At 44.3% G+C, this 17,163-nt stretch overlaps 1 protein-coding gene across 8 annotated transcripts in view; it reads left to right on the top strand.

The window, feature by feature from the left end:
- The window catches only part of PRKN (parkin RBR E3 ubiquitin protein ligase), a 1,400,595-nt gene that overhangs the window by 446,133 nt on the left and 937,299 nt on the right, over positions 1-17,163 (top strand). For all 8 annotated transcript variants that reach the window (XR_011388432.1, XM_051855168.2, XM_051855165.2 and 5 more), the window contains one exon: positions 16,467-16,707. Coding sequence is in view for 7 of the 8 variants with exons in the window: in XM_051855168.2 (XP_051711128.2) it covers positions 16,467-16,707 (241 nt within the window). In the remaining variant the exon portion in view is untranslated. The remainder of the gene's footprint in view (positions 1-16,466; positions 16,708-17,163) is intronic.

Below are 17,163 nucleotides of genomic sequence, written 5' to 3' on the forward strand. Positions count from 1 at the left end.
TAGGCTAATCCTCCGCCTTGCGGCGCCGGCACACCGGGTTCTAGTCCCGGTCGGGGCACCGGATTCTGTCCCAGTTGCCCCTCTTCCAGGCCAGCTCTCTGCTGTGGCCCGGGAGTGCAGTGGAGGATGGCCCAAGTCCTTGGGCCCTGCACCCCATGGGAGACCAGGAGAAGCACCTGGCTCCTGCCATCGGATCAGCGCGGTGCGCCGGCTGCGGTGGCCATTGGAGGGTGAACCAACGGCAAAGGAAGGCCTTTTTCTCTGTCTCTCTCTCTCACTGTCCACTCTGCCTGTCCAAAAAAAAAAAAAAAAAAAAAAGCTCTCGGGGCAGGGGGGACAACAAGTATCTCCATAAATGCCTAAAAATAAATACAGAAATTCAAAAAACAAGAATAAGAAGAATAAGGAAGACAACACGATGCCCTCAAAGAAACTTACAGCACTTCATTCTGGAATGTGAAGATGAAGAGCTTGATGAAATGCCAGAAATGGAATTCAAAAAATTAATCAGAAGATTACTCAGAGTAATCAGAAGAAAATCCAAGAATTAAAGAAATCCATATATAACATGAATGGAAATTTTTCCCATGAAATTGAGATCTTAAAGAGAAATAAGAATGAAATACTAGAAATGAAAATTCAGTCGATCCTATTAAAATGCAGTAGAAGAATCATCAGAACATTTGCAAACACGTGGAGACTGAACAACACGCTCCTGAAAGGTCCACAGCCCTGGCCGTGGCGGCCATCTGGGGAGTGAGCCAGCGGAAGGAAGACCTCTCTCTGTCTCCCTCTCACTGTCTGTAACTCTACCTCTCAAATAAATAAATAAATTCTTAAAAAAAATCACTATTATTAAAATGTCTATGCTATCAAAAGCAATTTACACATTCAATGGGATGCCAATCAAAATACCAAGGACATTCTTCTCAAATATAGAAAAAACGATGCAGAAATTTATATGGAAACACAGGAGACCCCGAATAGCTAAAGCAATCTTATACAACAAAACAAAGCCAGAAGTATCACAATACCAGATTTGAAGATATACTACGGGCAGTTATAATCAAAGCAGCCTGGTACTGGCAAAAAAACAATGGGTAGACCAATGGAGCAGAGTAGAAACTCCAGAACTTAAACTATGCATCTACAACCTACTTACCTTTAACAAACAAGATAAAATCAAACCCTGGAGCAAGGACAGTCTCTTTAACAAATGGTGCTGGGAAAACTGGATTTCCGCATGCAGAAGTATGAAGCAAGACCCCTACCTTAGACCTTACACAAAAATCCTCTGAAAATGGATGAAGACCCTAAATCTATGGCCTGATACTATCAAATTAATAGAGAATGCTGGCGAAACCCTGCAAGACTTTGCATAGGCAAAGACTTCTTGGAAAAGACCCCAGAAGCACAGGCAGCCAAAGCCCAAATTTACAAATCGGATTACACCAAATTGAGAAGCTTCTCTACTGCAAAAGAAATACTCAGCAAGGTGAAGAGACAACCAATAGAAAGGGAGAAAATATTGAAAATTGTGCAGCTGATAAAGGATTAATATCCAAAACATATAAACAGCTCAAGAATTTCAACAACAAAACAAACAATCTGGTTAAGGTATGGGCAAAGGACTTGAACAGGTATTTCTCAAGAGAGGAAATCCAAATGGCTAACAAACACTCGAAAAAATTCTCAGGATTACTACCCATCAGGGAAATGCAAATCAAAGCCACAATGAAGTTTCACCTCACCCTCATTAGAGTGGCTTTCATATAGAAATCAACAAACTACAAATACTGGTGATGATGTGGGGAAAAAGACAGCCTAATCCACTGTTGGTGGGAATTTAAAATGGTATAGCCACCATGGAAGGCAGTGCAGAGATACATCAGAAATTTGAATATAGGCCTACCACATGACCCAGCCATCCCACTCCTGGGAATTTACCCAAGGGAAATGAAATTAGCATCTGAATGAGTGATCTGTACCCTCATGATTATTATAGCTCAATTCACAATAGCTAAGATATGGAATTAACACTGATGTCCACCAACTGAAGCCTGGATAAAGAAATTATGGGAGGGGTTGGTGCTATGGCGCAGCAGGTCAGGCCCTTGCCTGAAGCACCAGCAGCCCATGTGGGCACCGAGTTGAGACCCGGCTGCTCCACTTCCAAACCAGCTCTCTGCTATGGCCTGGGAAGGCAGTGGAGGATGCCTCTGGTCCTTGGGCCCCTGCACCCACGTGGGAGACCTGGAAGAAGTTCGTGGCTCTTGGCTTCGGATTGGCTCAGCTCTGGCCATTGTGGCCATCTGGGGAGTGAACCAGCTGATGGAAGGCCTCTCTCTCTCTCTCTCTCTCTCTCTCTCTGCCTCTACTCTCTCTGTAACTCTGACTTTCAAATAAATAAATCTAAGTAAAAAATAAGAATGGAAATAGGGGAGGGAGGAGAAAGAGGATGGGAGTGCGTGTAGGAAGGAAGGTAAGGTGGGAAGAATCATTATGTTCCTAAATTTGTATTTATGAAATGCATGAAGTTTGTATACCTGAAATTAAAAGTATGTGCTCTCAGTACAGTGTTTTCTGATTATCTTTTGTGCCAGTAAATAATTAAATAAAGCAAAGTATATTAAGAATTAAGTAAAAATTGTACTTGCAAATATTTCCCAGGTGTCCTTTTAAAATCAACAAGTGATAAGTGCTCATACTTTTTGAACAAATTTCGGTAGCATATAAGTTAAAAATTATATGTTCGGTAGCGTATAAGTTAAAAAAAAAGAACCTCCTTTTCCATCACCCAATTTTATTTCTCAGAGATAGTTATAATAATTTTGTATACATACTGAATAAGTTTAGTACATATATAGAATTGCTTACAATATATAGCCAAATATGCTACTAGCAGTACCTGTAACTTGCTGCTATTGCCTGACAAGTAGGCTAGTATCTTTTTCAAAATGAGTATTTCTGGACATATGGCAAATGTTTGCCAACTGAAGGTATGAATGACAGCCAGCAAAATATTTTCTTGAAGATTTATTTATTTATTTGAAAGGCAGAGTTACAGAGTGGCAGGGTCAGAGAGAATAAGAGAGGTCTTCCATCCACTGGTTCACTCCCCAAATGGCCGCAACAGCCAGAGATGGGCTTCTTCCAGGTCTCCTGCTTGGGTGCAGGGGCCCAAGGACTTAGAACATGTTCTACTGCTTTCCCAGGCCATAGCAGAGAACTGGATCTGAAATGGAGAAGCTGGCACTTGAACCAGTGCCCATATGGGATGCCAGCAGGGCAGGTGGCAGCTTTACCTGCATTGCCACAGTACCAGCACCACCAGCAAAATATTAACTTTTATCTTATTTCCATGTTTTTTACTTACTACTAAAATTATTGTTTACAAATGTTTTTTGAACATAGGTGAGAATTTCTGTGTGTACATCCAAACCATTGATAAACTCTGCCAAATACTTTCAAAATAATATCTGTTTATTCCAATTAGCAATTTATTACAATGTACATTTTATTGCATTCTTTCTGGTATCAATTTTTAGCAGATATATCTCTACCTATTGTTTGTCTTATTGTGTTGCGTGAGTATCAGGAGTATAGCATTTATATATTTTTCCTTATTCTGCCTCTTTGGATGGCAATCCATATCTGTTCATGATGTGCACAGGACTTTGGGGATAAAATATTCACGAAGTTAGTTTTTTGTAGCATCTGTAATTAAGAAGGGAATTCACTAATTATGCCTTTTATCTTGTTTCTTCTTGCACTGCATTAATTTATACATTTCTCTGGTCTGTCAGGTTGTTTCTAAAGAGTCACTTGTCTGGGGCAAAATTTCTGTTTACTTTACTGGTCTTCTCAAGTTACTGTGATCTGCTAAAATTTAGATCATTTGCTACATTTCTTGACTATAGTTCTTTTTAAACCAGAATGCTAGTCCATACTTAAACAGCACTTATGCATTAGCTTTTATTTTTATTTTCAGTAGCAAAGATTTCATTTTGTTGTTTCAATAACTGTTTTAATCACCTTTTCACCCCCAGAAGAACAGCATGCTATCTGCCACTATGATAGATGCTCAAACACACCTGACATAATGAATGGGTCTTACATCTCATACTTGTTACAGAATTGTAAAAAATATTCTCTTCAGGCTGGCGCCGCGGCTCACTAGGCTAAGCCTCCGCCTGCAGCGCTGGCACACTGGGTTCTAGTCCCAGTCGGGGCGCCAGATTCTGTCCCGGTTGCCCCTCTTCCAGGCCAGCTCTCTGCTGTGGCCCAGGAGTGCAGTGGAGGATGGCCCAAGTGCTTGGGCCCTGCACCCCATGGGAGACCAGGATAAGCACCTGGCTCCTGGCTTCGGATCAGCGCAGTGCACCAGCCGCAGCGGACCGGCCACAGCAGCCATTGGGGGGTAAACAAACAGAAAAAGGAAGACCTTTCTCTATGTCTCTCTCTCTCTTCCCACTCTACCTGTCAAAAAAAAAAAGTTCTCTTCAACCAGTTTTATAATTAGCTAATACTTTATGCATCTCTCAGTCTTTGAATTTTTAGCAAACAACGGAAAGACAACAAATATTCCATAATGTGTTCCAATTGGAAAGCAAACATGCCATAGTTTGAGTGATTCTGAGGATGGATGGATGGGTGGATGGATAGATAGATAGATAGATAGATAGATAGATAGATAATTGAAAGATAGATAGAAACACAGGTATAGATAGGTCAATCACTAGAGAGATATAGAAAGATACAGATGTAGATACATAGACCAACAGATGATCTTTATCTCACAGATATTTGGCAGGCGGTGGTAATTGGCTGAGTTATATGGAGATTTATCCATGGGATTTTCCCCTAAATATATTGCTCTCTACACATATGAAATAGATTTTTTTATCCCAGTTGTCACTAGATTTTTACCCCTGAAGCCTAAGTATCGTACAGTTTTAACAGGTTCTCTGTCTTAGCTCCCCCACCATGAGATCTTACAATAAAATCAGTATATCTAAAATATTAACTGTATTTGCCACACCATTTCCTTTTTTCACTCTTTCTACTTGAAAGTGGCACCAAATAAGCATGCTCGGGTGTGTGGTTTGCTGTGTCACCTTCCTCCTTCCAGTGTGGCATACGACACAGGAGCAGAGTGCCAATTTATCACACCAGGACGAGGAAAGCAGCCCATCAAGTCTTCTCTTAAAACCCATTTCTGTCACGGGCTTCCCTTGTGCTGCTCCATTTTATGTGTTTACAAAACTACAAGGCAAGACTTATAAATATCGTGTGCTTTGAGCACACAGAAGGATTACTATTTGTATGTTAATTCAGGGGTATGCCCTATAAAGATATAATTGATGCCACATTTGATATTGGTAGTTTATAAATGTCTGACACAAACAACTGGCTATATGTTCTCCTCTATTCATTATACAACACACTTACTTTACAGCTGTTATAATCCACTAGAGATGTTTATACAACGAATGAAATGTTTTCCCTGTCCACCATGTGTGAAGTGGTTCTCCTTCACAGCTGGAGGTGCTAATTTGGTTTAAAGTCTTGCTGGACAATTTTTAAGTCATAGTCCTTAGAAAAGAGAGGACTCTTTCCTTTAGGTCTCTCGGAGCCTCTGAATCTTGCCCAGGTTATGCAGTCCCTGTCCCTGTTACTCTGTTAGACCTGAGTGACTGGCCTGACCCAAGATGCCAAGAATCCAGGTCGCAAGAACCTGAACATGCCCCTGTGACTAGAATGGAGGATTTCACAGCACAGAGGAAAAGCCAAGACTTAGAGGCCAGAGCCCAAATGGGGGTTCCCATGCAGCTCTGGGCCTTGCCTTACACTCCCAATTTAACTGCACACTGAGAGTCACCAGGGGCAATGCAGCAGAATGCTGATTTCCAGGACTTAGCATACAGATTGTGCTTTTGTCAATTTTGGATGGATGAAGCTGTGGTCTTGTGGACACCTCCTGTGGATTTCATGTCAGTTTTGCTGTGAATAAAGAGTAGTGCTTTGTAGTTCCTCCATGTGGAGCCTTGGCCGCTTCATTTCCTCTTCCTGAGCTCTGAGTGACCGTTAAACGTAATATTGGCATAGGATTGGAGAAGTAGTAGATGAGCATCTTAGTCTGTTTGTGCTTCTATAACAGAATTCCAGAGACTGTGCAGATTATCAAGAAGAGAAATGTTTCTCATTGCCCTGCAGGCTGGGACATCCGAGGTCCAGACAGCGACAGCCTTGGTGTCTGCTGAGAGCTGCTGTCTGCCTCAGAAGCTGTGCCTGGTTTAGATGTCTTCAGAGTGCATGGACGCTGTGTCCCTCACTGTGGAAGAGACTGGAACTGCCCAGATCCGTGCATGGGGCAGAGCCTTCATGGCCTAGTAACTTTCTGATGAATCCCCTTTTACTGTTGTTGGGTTGACTTAGGTTTCGGTATGAAGTTGGGAGAAGCCACACGCACTCCAGCCACAGCAGTGCAGTTAAGCGCATTGACGTTGATGGCAGGGATTTTTGAGCAGTCGATGTTGGGCCACCCAAAGATTACTTATCACTCTACCCAGCCACTCAGGACCTGGGCTCTGAGCTTCCACTGTGACTTAACTTTGGCTCTGGTCCGCTTCGCTGTAAAGTGAGCATATTGAGAGTGACTATATCACCAAAGTATTGTGCAGAGTAAAATGTGGAAAACTGAGAAGAGTGCTGGCATGGAGACCATTCAAAAAATGCTACTTATTATTACTATTATGGCTCTTTCATTAAAACTTCAAAAATCACTGACTGAGCACCTGCTAGGTGCCATGGACAACCAGGTGTAACATGATCTCACCTGATTCATCATTCAAAAGGGATGTTTTAACACTACACTGGTACAACAGGTGTACACCCGGCAGGCCCAGACAAATCCTGGTGTGTCACCTAACCAAAACGACTGCAGGTGAAGAAGACACAAGGCAGGGGCCAGGGGCTGGGGGCAGGGGCTGCTACCAGCAATTCTCTTCTACCCAACAGGGCTCAGAGTCTCCTCCAAGGAAGTGTCAAAAAATAGGCAAGGGATGTTGACTTCATGTAGCCCTCACAGGGAGATCCCAAGTATGTTTGATTTGCCCAAGAGCATCTGACTCCCAGCCACAATGAATCCCTGCTTTCTCCCCACTGCTCAGCGTTCTCACCTTTAATTTTACACATCCCATTCCCTTTGCCCCATTGCATTTCCCTCCCTTGTTAGCTTCCCAGGGTAATAAAACAGCACAGATGTGTGGCTCACTCACAGTTCTGGGGCCTGGGATTCAGACAAGAAGGTGGCCACAAGGTCGTGCTTCCTCTGAAGTCTATAGGAGAGACTCTATCCTCGGGTCCTGGCTTTCCTTAGCCTTTGTGTGACCTTCTCCCTCACTGTTCCTTCCCCTTCTAGTATAAACACCAATTATTGGATTTAGGGTCCAGCCTAAATCTAGGATGGTTCTGTCTCAAGATCCTTACATAATTACATTTACAGAAACACTTAATCCCATATGAAGTCACGTTCTGAGGTTCTGGGTGGACGTGAATTCTGGGGAGATAACTTTCAACCCACTGGACCTCCTTTAGTTGGAAAAAGAAGAGAATGAAAGGGAGGCTAGGGCTCCACACTTCCTGAGGCCGAGCGTTTCTGCTGTGGGGTAAGGAGTGCCTCCTCCTTTCCTCAGGTGCCTGTTTATAAACCAGGCTTTCTTTGCCCTTCCTGAGTCTCTGCAGAGGAAGAAGTAACCCCAGGGGCAAGCAGAACACATAATCTTGGAGCTTCTGTTAGAGAGGCACACTGCACAGTGGCCCTACAAAACTGCAGGTGCTTCCCCACCTCTGTCTCCCAATGGACCTCTGTAAATTTCATCAGTTGATTTATTACCAAAGAAGAATGAATGGGCTTCACATTATGAAAATGAAAAACATCCAGTGAATAGTTGTTTAGGAGTTCACTATGGGTGTGTTCTGTTAGACAGTCAGATAATGCTTGTGTCTTTGGCAGCACTCAACAGTTACTTTGGAGTACAGTTTCAAAGTCATGTGTCATCACCTCCAAAAGCAGAGCGCCTTCCTCACTCACCTGGGCCTGGCACTCAGCATTCCTCCTGACTGTGGGTGCTGTGGCTCCCAGCAGCTGCTGTAGATGGTCTGAGGCCTTTACATGTGGTTTCTCCTGAGTAAGTGACATCAAGAATTAGTTGGGACCAACCACTGAAACTGAAGATGTGAATGCCATGCATCCTTTCTTGCACTTCGGTGTCAGAGTGGAGAAATCTGTCTGGAAGCCTGCAGATACTCAGTGCCTCTCCACCGGCCTGTGTCTCAGGGGATGAGTAAGCAGGGAATGAGGAGAGCAATTTCATGTTTTATTTATCCAGAGAAAGAATTGTTGCATATGACATAACATATCCAGATTTTGAAAGAGGAGCTGACATAAGTAACAATGTGTTGTATTTATATCTAAAATTTAAACCTGAGGCTAGAAGCTTAAGGAATTTATAGCAAAGGTGTGAAACTGTTTACCTCTGTGTCAGCTGTTTAAAAAAATAAATATGAATGCCTGTCAACTCCGCTTTCTTCCTTGCCACTGAGGAGCCTGACTAAATTCTGCTCTCTGCCAGCCTGCTCTGGCTCTGTGTAGTGACTCAAGCTCCATGTAGGGAAAATTTGATGCCATAGATTTGCAGGTGATGGCACTGGGCTGCAAAATCTTGGATGGCAGTAGGATGTTTGCTTGACTTCCTGAGAAACTTTTACTACTTAAGGATCAGTTCATCCTATACTGTGGATTGAATGTGTCCCCCCAAGTTCTTGTGCTGGGAACTTAATCCCCAACACAATCCCCCTGTGGTAGGAGGTGGGGACTCTGGGGGAGGGGCTGCACCCTCATGAACAGTGTATTTTGCTGGTTGTAAAAGGTCTCAAGGCCAAGAGACCAGTTTGGGTTCAAAGTTCGCCTGCCTTATAGACTACTCCCCGCCAAGAACTGAGTCATTCTGGGGTTAAGTATCTTCAGGAGGAGAACCTAAGATTATTGTTATTCAGGATCCATCTCTTTTCCCATGTACGTACCTGGGAAGAATAGGCTGCTTAATCCTGACCCAGTAGTTTTTTAAAAAAGATTTATTTATTTATTTTAAAGGTGGAGTTACAGAAAGAGAAGGGCAGAGAGAGGAGGAGAGATCTTCCATCCACTGGATCACTCCCTAAAAGACTGCAATAGTCCTGACTGCGGCAGGCCAAAGCCAGGAGCCTGGAACTTCATCCAGGTCTCCCTGTAGGTTCAGGGGCTCAAGTACTTGGGCCATCTGCCACTGCTTTCTCAAGCACATAGCAGGGAGCTGGATTGGAAGTAAAGTAGCTGGGACTCTAACCTGCACCATATGGACGCCAGCATTGAAATCAGTGGCTCACCCACTGTGCCACAGTGCCAACGCCTGACCCAATAATTCTATAAAGTATATGCAATGATCTGTAAGAAATTACTCCTATATGTTTATTTGCTTATAATATTTATCATAACTAACAATAAAATAATACTGAAAGAAATGACACTTGGAAGACATTTCCTGCAAAGTGTATAGAATGAAACAAAGTGTGAGCCTGGCTTTGATTATCTGATACCCTCCACATGTAGGACAAGTCAGATCTGCGCCCTCACTTGCTGGGGTTGCACACCCTCTTCCCCTCCTGAATGACTCTTCGGGGCGGAGGGGGGGCTCCTCTGTCTCCTCCACACATGCTGGTGCAGCAGATGCCAGTGAGCACCAAGAGGTGTGTGGCCTGCAGTAGGAGGGGCATGGAGGTGACCAGCCTCAGACCAGCACCGCCTAATTAGGGGGGGCTAACTGACCTCTCCCAGTCATTATATTACTCTGCCTTTGGCAACCAGACACAGCCTTTCCGTATCACTGTGTAGCATCTTTGATGATAATGATAATGAATTTATACGAGATAAATTCAAAGCATAAATCACAAAGAATCTGCTTTTTAAGTCATCTTTGTTTTAATGAAGGACTGGGTTGAAGGGGTGGTTTTTATATTCTCATCCAATTAATATAAATTGGCATTTAGTGTTCATTGAAAACCATGGAGAGAGCCGGAGATCAAGTGAAAAAAAAAAAAAAAGTAAAAAACAATATTGAGTTGTTAGTTGTGACCAAGGAAAGCAGTTCTTAACCACTGCAGTAAAATATGTACCTGCATGACTTCCTAAATAACTGCTATTTTGTCCTTCTTTGGCATAGAACATACATTATTAAAAATTCTGATGGGCTTAGAGAAACATCTGTTGGAAGTTATTTTCAGAAGAAGCAACAAGTCATAATTGTGCTGAAGTTTTTCAGCAGAAAAGAAAGCGAATTCATGCTGTTTTAAAAAGGGTTCCTTCAAAATTACCTAAGACAGAGCCCTGCAATTCAAAATGATTTTTTAAATTGAAATGTGATTACATTGGTGACTATTAAATTAGGTAATCTTTTTATCTGATAATTCTTGGCTGATCATACTGCTTTTCTGAAGAATAAAAAACAGAAAAAGTAAAACCCTGTGTGCTATTAAAGATGCAAGCTGGCGTCAGTTTCCAACCTTAAAATGTGAAGTTAGTGCCCAGTAGGAAGCATGACAGTCTTTTACATAATGAGATAGAACGTTGCAGACTGAGGGGCTCTGGGCACAGGAACAGCACTGAGGGCAGTGCAGGGAGCTGAGCTCACCCCAGGGGACCGACGGGAGTGCAGCAGGCAAGCTGAAGGCAGACCAGGCCTGTGTCTGCACCTGTGTGTCCTGGCCCTGAAGCTGAGCGCTGGAGAGTCTATTGTGGGAGATTGGGAGCCAGATGACCGGCGCCTCTGGCCTGGCTGTGTCCTTTCCTGTGGGTACATCTGACCTGACTCAGGCAAGTTCCAAAGCCACCCCTAAGCACTTCAGGGGATCACTGGATCCTCCAACCATCAGGGGCGTGCACCAAGAGCAAGTTACTGGAGCAGGTGCCGTGGGCTCAGTGTCAGAGGGTGCAGCGTATCTTCTTGAAGAGGATATTGTGCATGGACAGAAACACATACCCAGGGAATGTGGTGCCACGGGAGTGGGGCTGTCTTCCTGCGGCGCCGGCTATCACCGGGAACAGACATTACCAAAGCTGGGGCCTGCGGTGCACACGGCTGGCCAAACACAGCATCCTGTACCAGCACACTGGAGGCAATGGAGGCTGGCCCGTGAGCTGGGCCTGTACCCTTGTGGGAGACCCAGACAGGCTTGCGACTCCTGGCTTTGGCCTTGCCCAGACCATTTGGAGGCTGAACTAGTGGACAGCAAAGCTAGCACTGGCTCGTGTTCCCGACATCCCCCTCCCCTCTCTGTCCACCTCTCTCTGTGGCTTTGTCTTTTAAATGAAGAAGTCTGAAGGAAAAAAAAAAGAATAAAAGGTTCCATAGAAGTACATTACAAAATAAATAAATAAAAAGCTGGAGCCAGCTCTCAGGTTCATTGGAAGCAGTCCGGTGCTCAGCAGTGCCAGGCACAGTGCTCCCAGCTTGGCTGAATCCTGACTCTGTCCACCTGTGCAAGCAACAGAAGGTTCTAGAGGCCGGAAGTGCCAGAGGAGACGCAGGTGTCCAGCGTCTGGAGAGAGCCTTCTTGCTGCACCCTCATAGGGCTCAAGAGTGGACCGGGCGAAATGCAGAGGGACAAACGGCCCCCTTCACCTCCTGTGTGAGACCCAATCCCGCCTGGAAGGCCTTGTGCTCCTGTGTCCCCATCACCTCCCTCAGGCAGGTCTCTTATACAAGGGCACTTTAAAGTCTTTGGGGAATGAAATGAAAAGATGTTTATTTTGGTGTAATTTGTGTTTAAATCCATGCATAGTTTTTTCATAATCCACATTTTCTGTGAACTTTTTGAAGATTCTTACATGCGAAGAGTTTTTGCATCAAAATTAACTGATTTTTTTTTTTAGTTTTGCTTTTTTTCATAAACTTTTTGAAATTACCTTACATTATTACACTGGGAGTTAAGTTTTAACTGAGTTCTGGGGAGTACGTTAAGACCGTAGTGGATGGCAGTGGTGATGCCTTTATAGGATGAAGGGAATATTCAGCACTCCCCTGTGTCAACAAACCTTAACTCTGTCTCAAAGACAGGCCCCCAGATTTGTCCTTTATTTTACTGTTAGTAAAATAAAGTCACTGTTATAATACATGGGCACTTTGTTAATGGTGCAGCTCTATTAATAGTTTAGAACCTCATCACTAATGAGTTTGGAGATGATCTGCACAACTCTCCATAGGATGTTTGAAAATATTCTGATAACTTTTCAGCCCTCAGTGAGTTTTCCTGGCAGAGCAGCTTCACTTATTTTTTCAGAAGTTAATAAAGCTCCCTGGATGGTTTTGAACAGCATCCTCAGGCAGCTTTTTCAAATACGGCTTGTTGTCAGGGTTCTAATTGGATGACCAGACACTTTCCCAAATGCTTGGACTCTGACCACACACCATCAAAGAGACTACTTTTTGGAGAAAGAAAAAGGCACCAGTGTTTTGTTTATTTCAGATAATGGCTAACTGGATAACAGTTGGTCATTATTTGGTCAAAAACAAATACACAAACAAAAATCCTCCTGCTCATCTTGTATTAGTCCTGGGCTATCTCTATACAAAGTGCTGGAGAGGGACCCCAGGATGTAATTCTTGTACCACAATGAGGTCAGCAGCGCTGTTTGCTGGCCGAGGCCAAGCCCAGTGGGCCAAATACTTATTTGCACTACAGGACATAAGCCACTGCCTTACATATTGCATTCGTAAGTTGTTTCCAGAGCCTTCTGTTTGCCAACAAACAGAAAGTCAAGGAAGGGAAGAGAAGGAAGACATTTATTTTGCCCTGAGGGACCCGAAGGCTGTGCGGGAGCACTCTGCCATCTTCCCCTCAAAGGCGCCCCCTCCCACATCTGAGCAACTCCATGGATGCTGTGAGACCAAATATTACTGAAGGCTTTGGAGTGGCCACGCAACTGAACTTGATCCGATTTCCTGTTCACCGATGTGTTATTAATGTGGCTTTGAACTCAGCTGGCGAGATGTGCAAATGCACCATCTGGCAAAAGGACCGCTTCTGAGACCAACAGCGTTTTCCGTGAGAGTCAGAGAATTAAGCAATTACAGATCTCGGAACCGTGGATGGAGACTGAGGGAAATATGTTCTATAAATATCACTGTAACTACTCAAAGCTGCTCGGGTCTTCCTGTGCCCCTGTGCAGCTCCTCTCGAGCACTAGGAAAATCTGGATTTGAAAGCAGAGGACTTTTTTTGGCTTTCTTCTTTATTTGTTGAATTTCAGCTGCCCCTGAAAATTTGCTCAGATTCTTCATAAGCTCTGTGGCATCTGAGCGTGGAAGGATTTTTTTTTTAATACATCAATCTTTAGTTCACAGAAAGCTGGAATGTTACCAGAGGAAGAGCCACATTTGTTAGCTTCTGCTTGCTCTACCCTACTTAGTCTATTTTCCAAATAGGAATGTATGCACAGAGCAACAGCATAGATTTTTGAGATCTTATTGATGTAAAAGATAAGAAGCCCCTTCTCTGCAGTTTTCAGAACTCGTAGAAGATGGCAAGGTCCCACCAGCGATGTACTGGATATTACTGTGGATCAGAGTTGCGCTCTATATTCTACATTTGCCTCCAGTCTTCAGACGAATCCTCAGAGTTGATAATATTATTGTCTGTGATGGAACCATAGGAAGGAAAAATAATTTGCCAGAAATTATGCAGCGAATGAATTATGTAGAGCTTGTGTCTCTACATATTAATCATTTTGAATTCCATATTCATTATTCCACAACCTGCTGGTCCCCCAAAGAGCACTTGAGGATTGGAGTTCCTGACTGTTGATAGCCACCCATTCATTTATTGTTCTGTTCATAGTCAGGTTCTAAGTGCTGTGTAAGGCATTTGTAAAGATAAATAGTGTGAATGCCACCCAAGCCTGCACTCAAACATTTCTAACTTAAGTTGGAAGACACAGATGGAGCCAGACAGACACATGCATACCTCATACCATCCAAACGCTAATCACTACAGTAAAAAGAGTGTGGTGGGCAGACATGTGGGGATCTCAGATGAAGGAAAAAACTATTACTTTGATATAGAAGAATGACATGATGTGTGCAGTCCCTGACAACGAAGAACAGGGTTTTATCTGCCTGGGTTCCCGAGCCCACTGGAAAATACAGCATCTGGAGAAAAACCACAGGCCCTGCCAGGGTGTTGATCTTCACAATTGCAAATCTTGCATTCTTATGTGGACTCCCTCCCAGATCCTGATACCAGTTTAATGAGATGACTTAGTCTAGAGGCAGGGTGTGGCTGTTCAGGCGTCCTCAACACTGAAGCAGTGATAAAGGTGACAGAGGATCTGCTGGTCCAGTTAGAATGGAGCAGAGTATTGTCTGCTGCTATTGCTTAAGGGTTGCCCCAGTGTCATTTGTCCAATGTATGTCTCCCTTGTGTGTCTTCCGGTCAGCTGGGAGTCCGTGGCCCAGCCTCGCTGCCCTGGAAGGCTCTCTGTCACTCTGTGGCCATGGCTGTACTTGGCCCTGGCTGTGGGTTAGGCTCACATCTGCGCTGTGTGTATGCAACTCTTGCGTCCATGCTGAAGAGGTGCACGCTTCCAGGGAGTCTTTTTTGACCTTAGCAACAGAGCAAATACTTCCAAGACCCTGCTTCAGTTACATCTGCTGAGGTCCCAACTGCCCTAGCCAATCACATGGCTGAGCACAAAGTAGGGGGTGGGTGGAGGGGAAGATATTATAATGTCTGCTTATTAATACATAGGAATGGATATTTCTGAAGAATAATCTACCGTGTATACAATGGAGGAGAGGTAAAGAGAAATTTAAAAAGAGGTAAAAAGAAATTTACAAATTTTTAATTTTTAAAATTTAAAAATTTTAAAGACAGTTGATCTAGAAAGGAGCAAATGATTGACACACCCAAATAAAACTGTGCAAAATGTCAGCTTCAGACTAAACACAGGAAACAGCAAAACACTTCAGAAAGATCATTAGCACAACCCGAAAGATTCTTGTATGGAATACATTGGAGTAGGCAGAAACTGGGGAGGGATTTCTAAGCTATCGTAAGTACCTCAAATGGGGAGGTGACAACTGGGAAAGAAAGCAGATGAGGGTGTGAGCTACATTTCTGAGACACACACAGTCCCTGTGGGACCTCGCCATACGTAGGGTGCTGCAGCACAGGCAGGAGTCCAAGGTAAGGGATCCATGTGGCCCATGAGAAAATGCAGGAGGAAAATCAGACGTTTAGTTGGGAGGAGAGGGCCTGAAGCCTGGGTGAGGTGGGGAACAGTGATGCTTGGACTGAAGAAGGAATGTCAGCAGGGGGAGGACTTAGGGGACAGAGAATGACAGAAAGTAACCGCAGCTGAGCAGGAGCCATCCTGCGGAGACCTAGGAAGCCATGAGGATGGGGCAGTGCAAGCAACCCATCAACCTGACAGAGGCCGGAGCGTGAGAGTGGGGAAGGGGTGGGAATGGGACTTTAGATTGCAAGGCATCCTGGTGGGCTGCTGTGTGGAGGAGGCTGATGCCCAGTGGTGTGCATGCAGGGGTACCTGTGAGTGATGGACACCACCCCAGGAAGCTCTGAAAGTGACCACAACAAGGGAGTCTGGGGCGGGTGCAGGTGGAAGGAAGAATGTACCCCTGTTACTAGTTAAGGATTAGTATTATTGTGCTTCACCCACGTGTGGATTCAAAACCTTTTTGGAAATGTTCTCTGTTGTTACTTGTGAAATTGGTATCAAAAGTGAATGAGTCCCAGGTCCACAAGCACGTGTTCTCTGCTTGCTGCCCCTTTGGTCAAGCAAGCGTGCCTGTTGGCAACAGCAGAGGGGATGTGTGAGGTCTATTGTTAATGTGTTTGAAATTATTTGGAGCAATGCCCTGTTGGTGACAATAGCTAACTTTCTGTGCTCTTTTATAAAACAGAAATGAATGCCAGCCCTTACATTAGATAATTATAAGGACATATTTCTGAAGTAAATCAGTTTTTAAAATTTAAGATTATCATTTTCTACTGTGCCTCTGGAAGCATTGTGGTAATTCGTTTTTTTCCTATGGGGTTTCATATCCCTTTGAATGTCTCTTTAGGTTTTGGGTGTCATGTTCTCCACCACACACACATTTCTGTTTCTGGCCCAGTGCAGGGTTGCGTGTGTGCTGTGCCCAGTGTGGAAGCACCCTGGCACTGCTGGCAGGTGCCTGTGCTGACACTGGGTGTGTACACACATTTCCCAACTCCTGGTTGCTCAGCTGCGTATAGAAATCGTGCATACCAAGTGTAAGACTGTCTCGCACACTGTGGGACGAGGACCAGGCAAACTGTGCATGCATTTAATGCTGCCTTCCCCGTGTGTTTCCACCTGGCTCCAACAGAACTGTGACCTGGAACAGCAGAGCATTGTTCATGTTGTGCAGAGACCACAGAGAAAAGGTCCAGAGACCAACGTGCCTGGAGGAGACAACCCCAGAAGGACCTCAGGAGGCTTCCAGAGGGAGCCAGCGAGCTTAACACGCGTGGACCTCAGCAGCGACATGCTGCCGGCAGTCTCCGTGGGGCTGGCTGTTATTCTGGATGCCAATGGCAGCAGGGGCTCAGCAGCAGCTGGAAGTCCAGGTAATCACAGAGTCTGCCCAACACTTGGGGGGCACTTAGTCCGTGGTAAGTTTTGGATTGGCGTGTACAAACCGTTTGGAGGCCTCATGAGAAGGCACTTGGAGACCAACGGTAGAGGAATGCGTTTAATAGAAGTGTAACAAACAGAGCCACCATAATGAAATGGAATATGAGGGATGTCAGGAGATGGATGGGAGGTGTCGGGACCATGATAATAGGATTTAGTTTTCTTGAAGTACATTTCGATTGATTATGTTTCTGTTGATGTAGAGAAGCTTTAAAAAGCAGGCAGAGAAAGTGAGAGGTCATTTTAGGTTGTGTGGGTTCTAAGGCCGTAGTTTGTGATATCGGTGAAAGCCTTTCTCTGAAGGAGTCCTTCCTGTCTCTGCTCTAACCTGCTTTACAGTGCTTTTCTTTGGTAAGGAAGGGAGCTATTCCTCTGTTATTTTGACAATA

This window comes from Oryctolagus cuniculus, chromosome 5, assembly GCF_964237555.1.
Source record: "Oryctolagus cuniculus chromosome 5, mOryCun1.1, whole genome shotgun sequence".
In the NCBI taxonomy this organism is placed as follows: Eukaryota; Metazoa; Chordata; class Mammalia; order Lagomorpha; family Leporidae; genus Oryctolagus; species Oryctolagus cuniculus.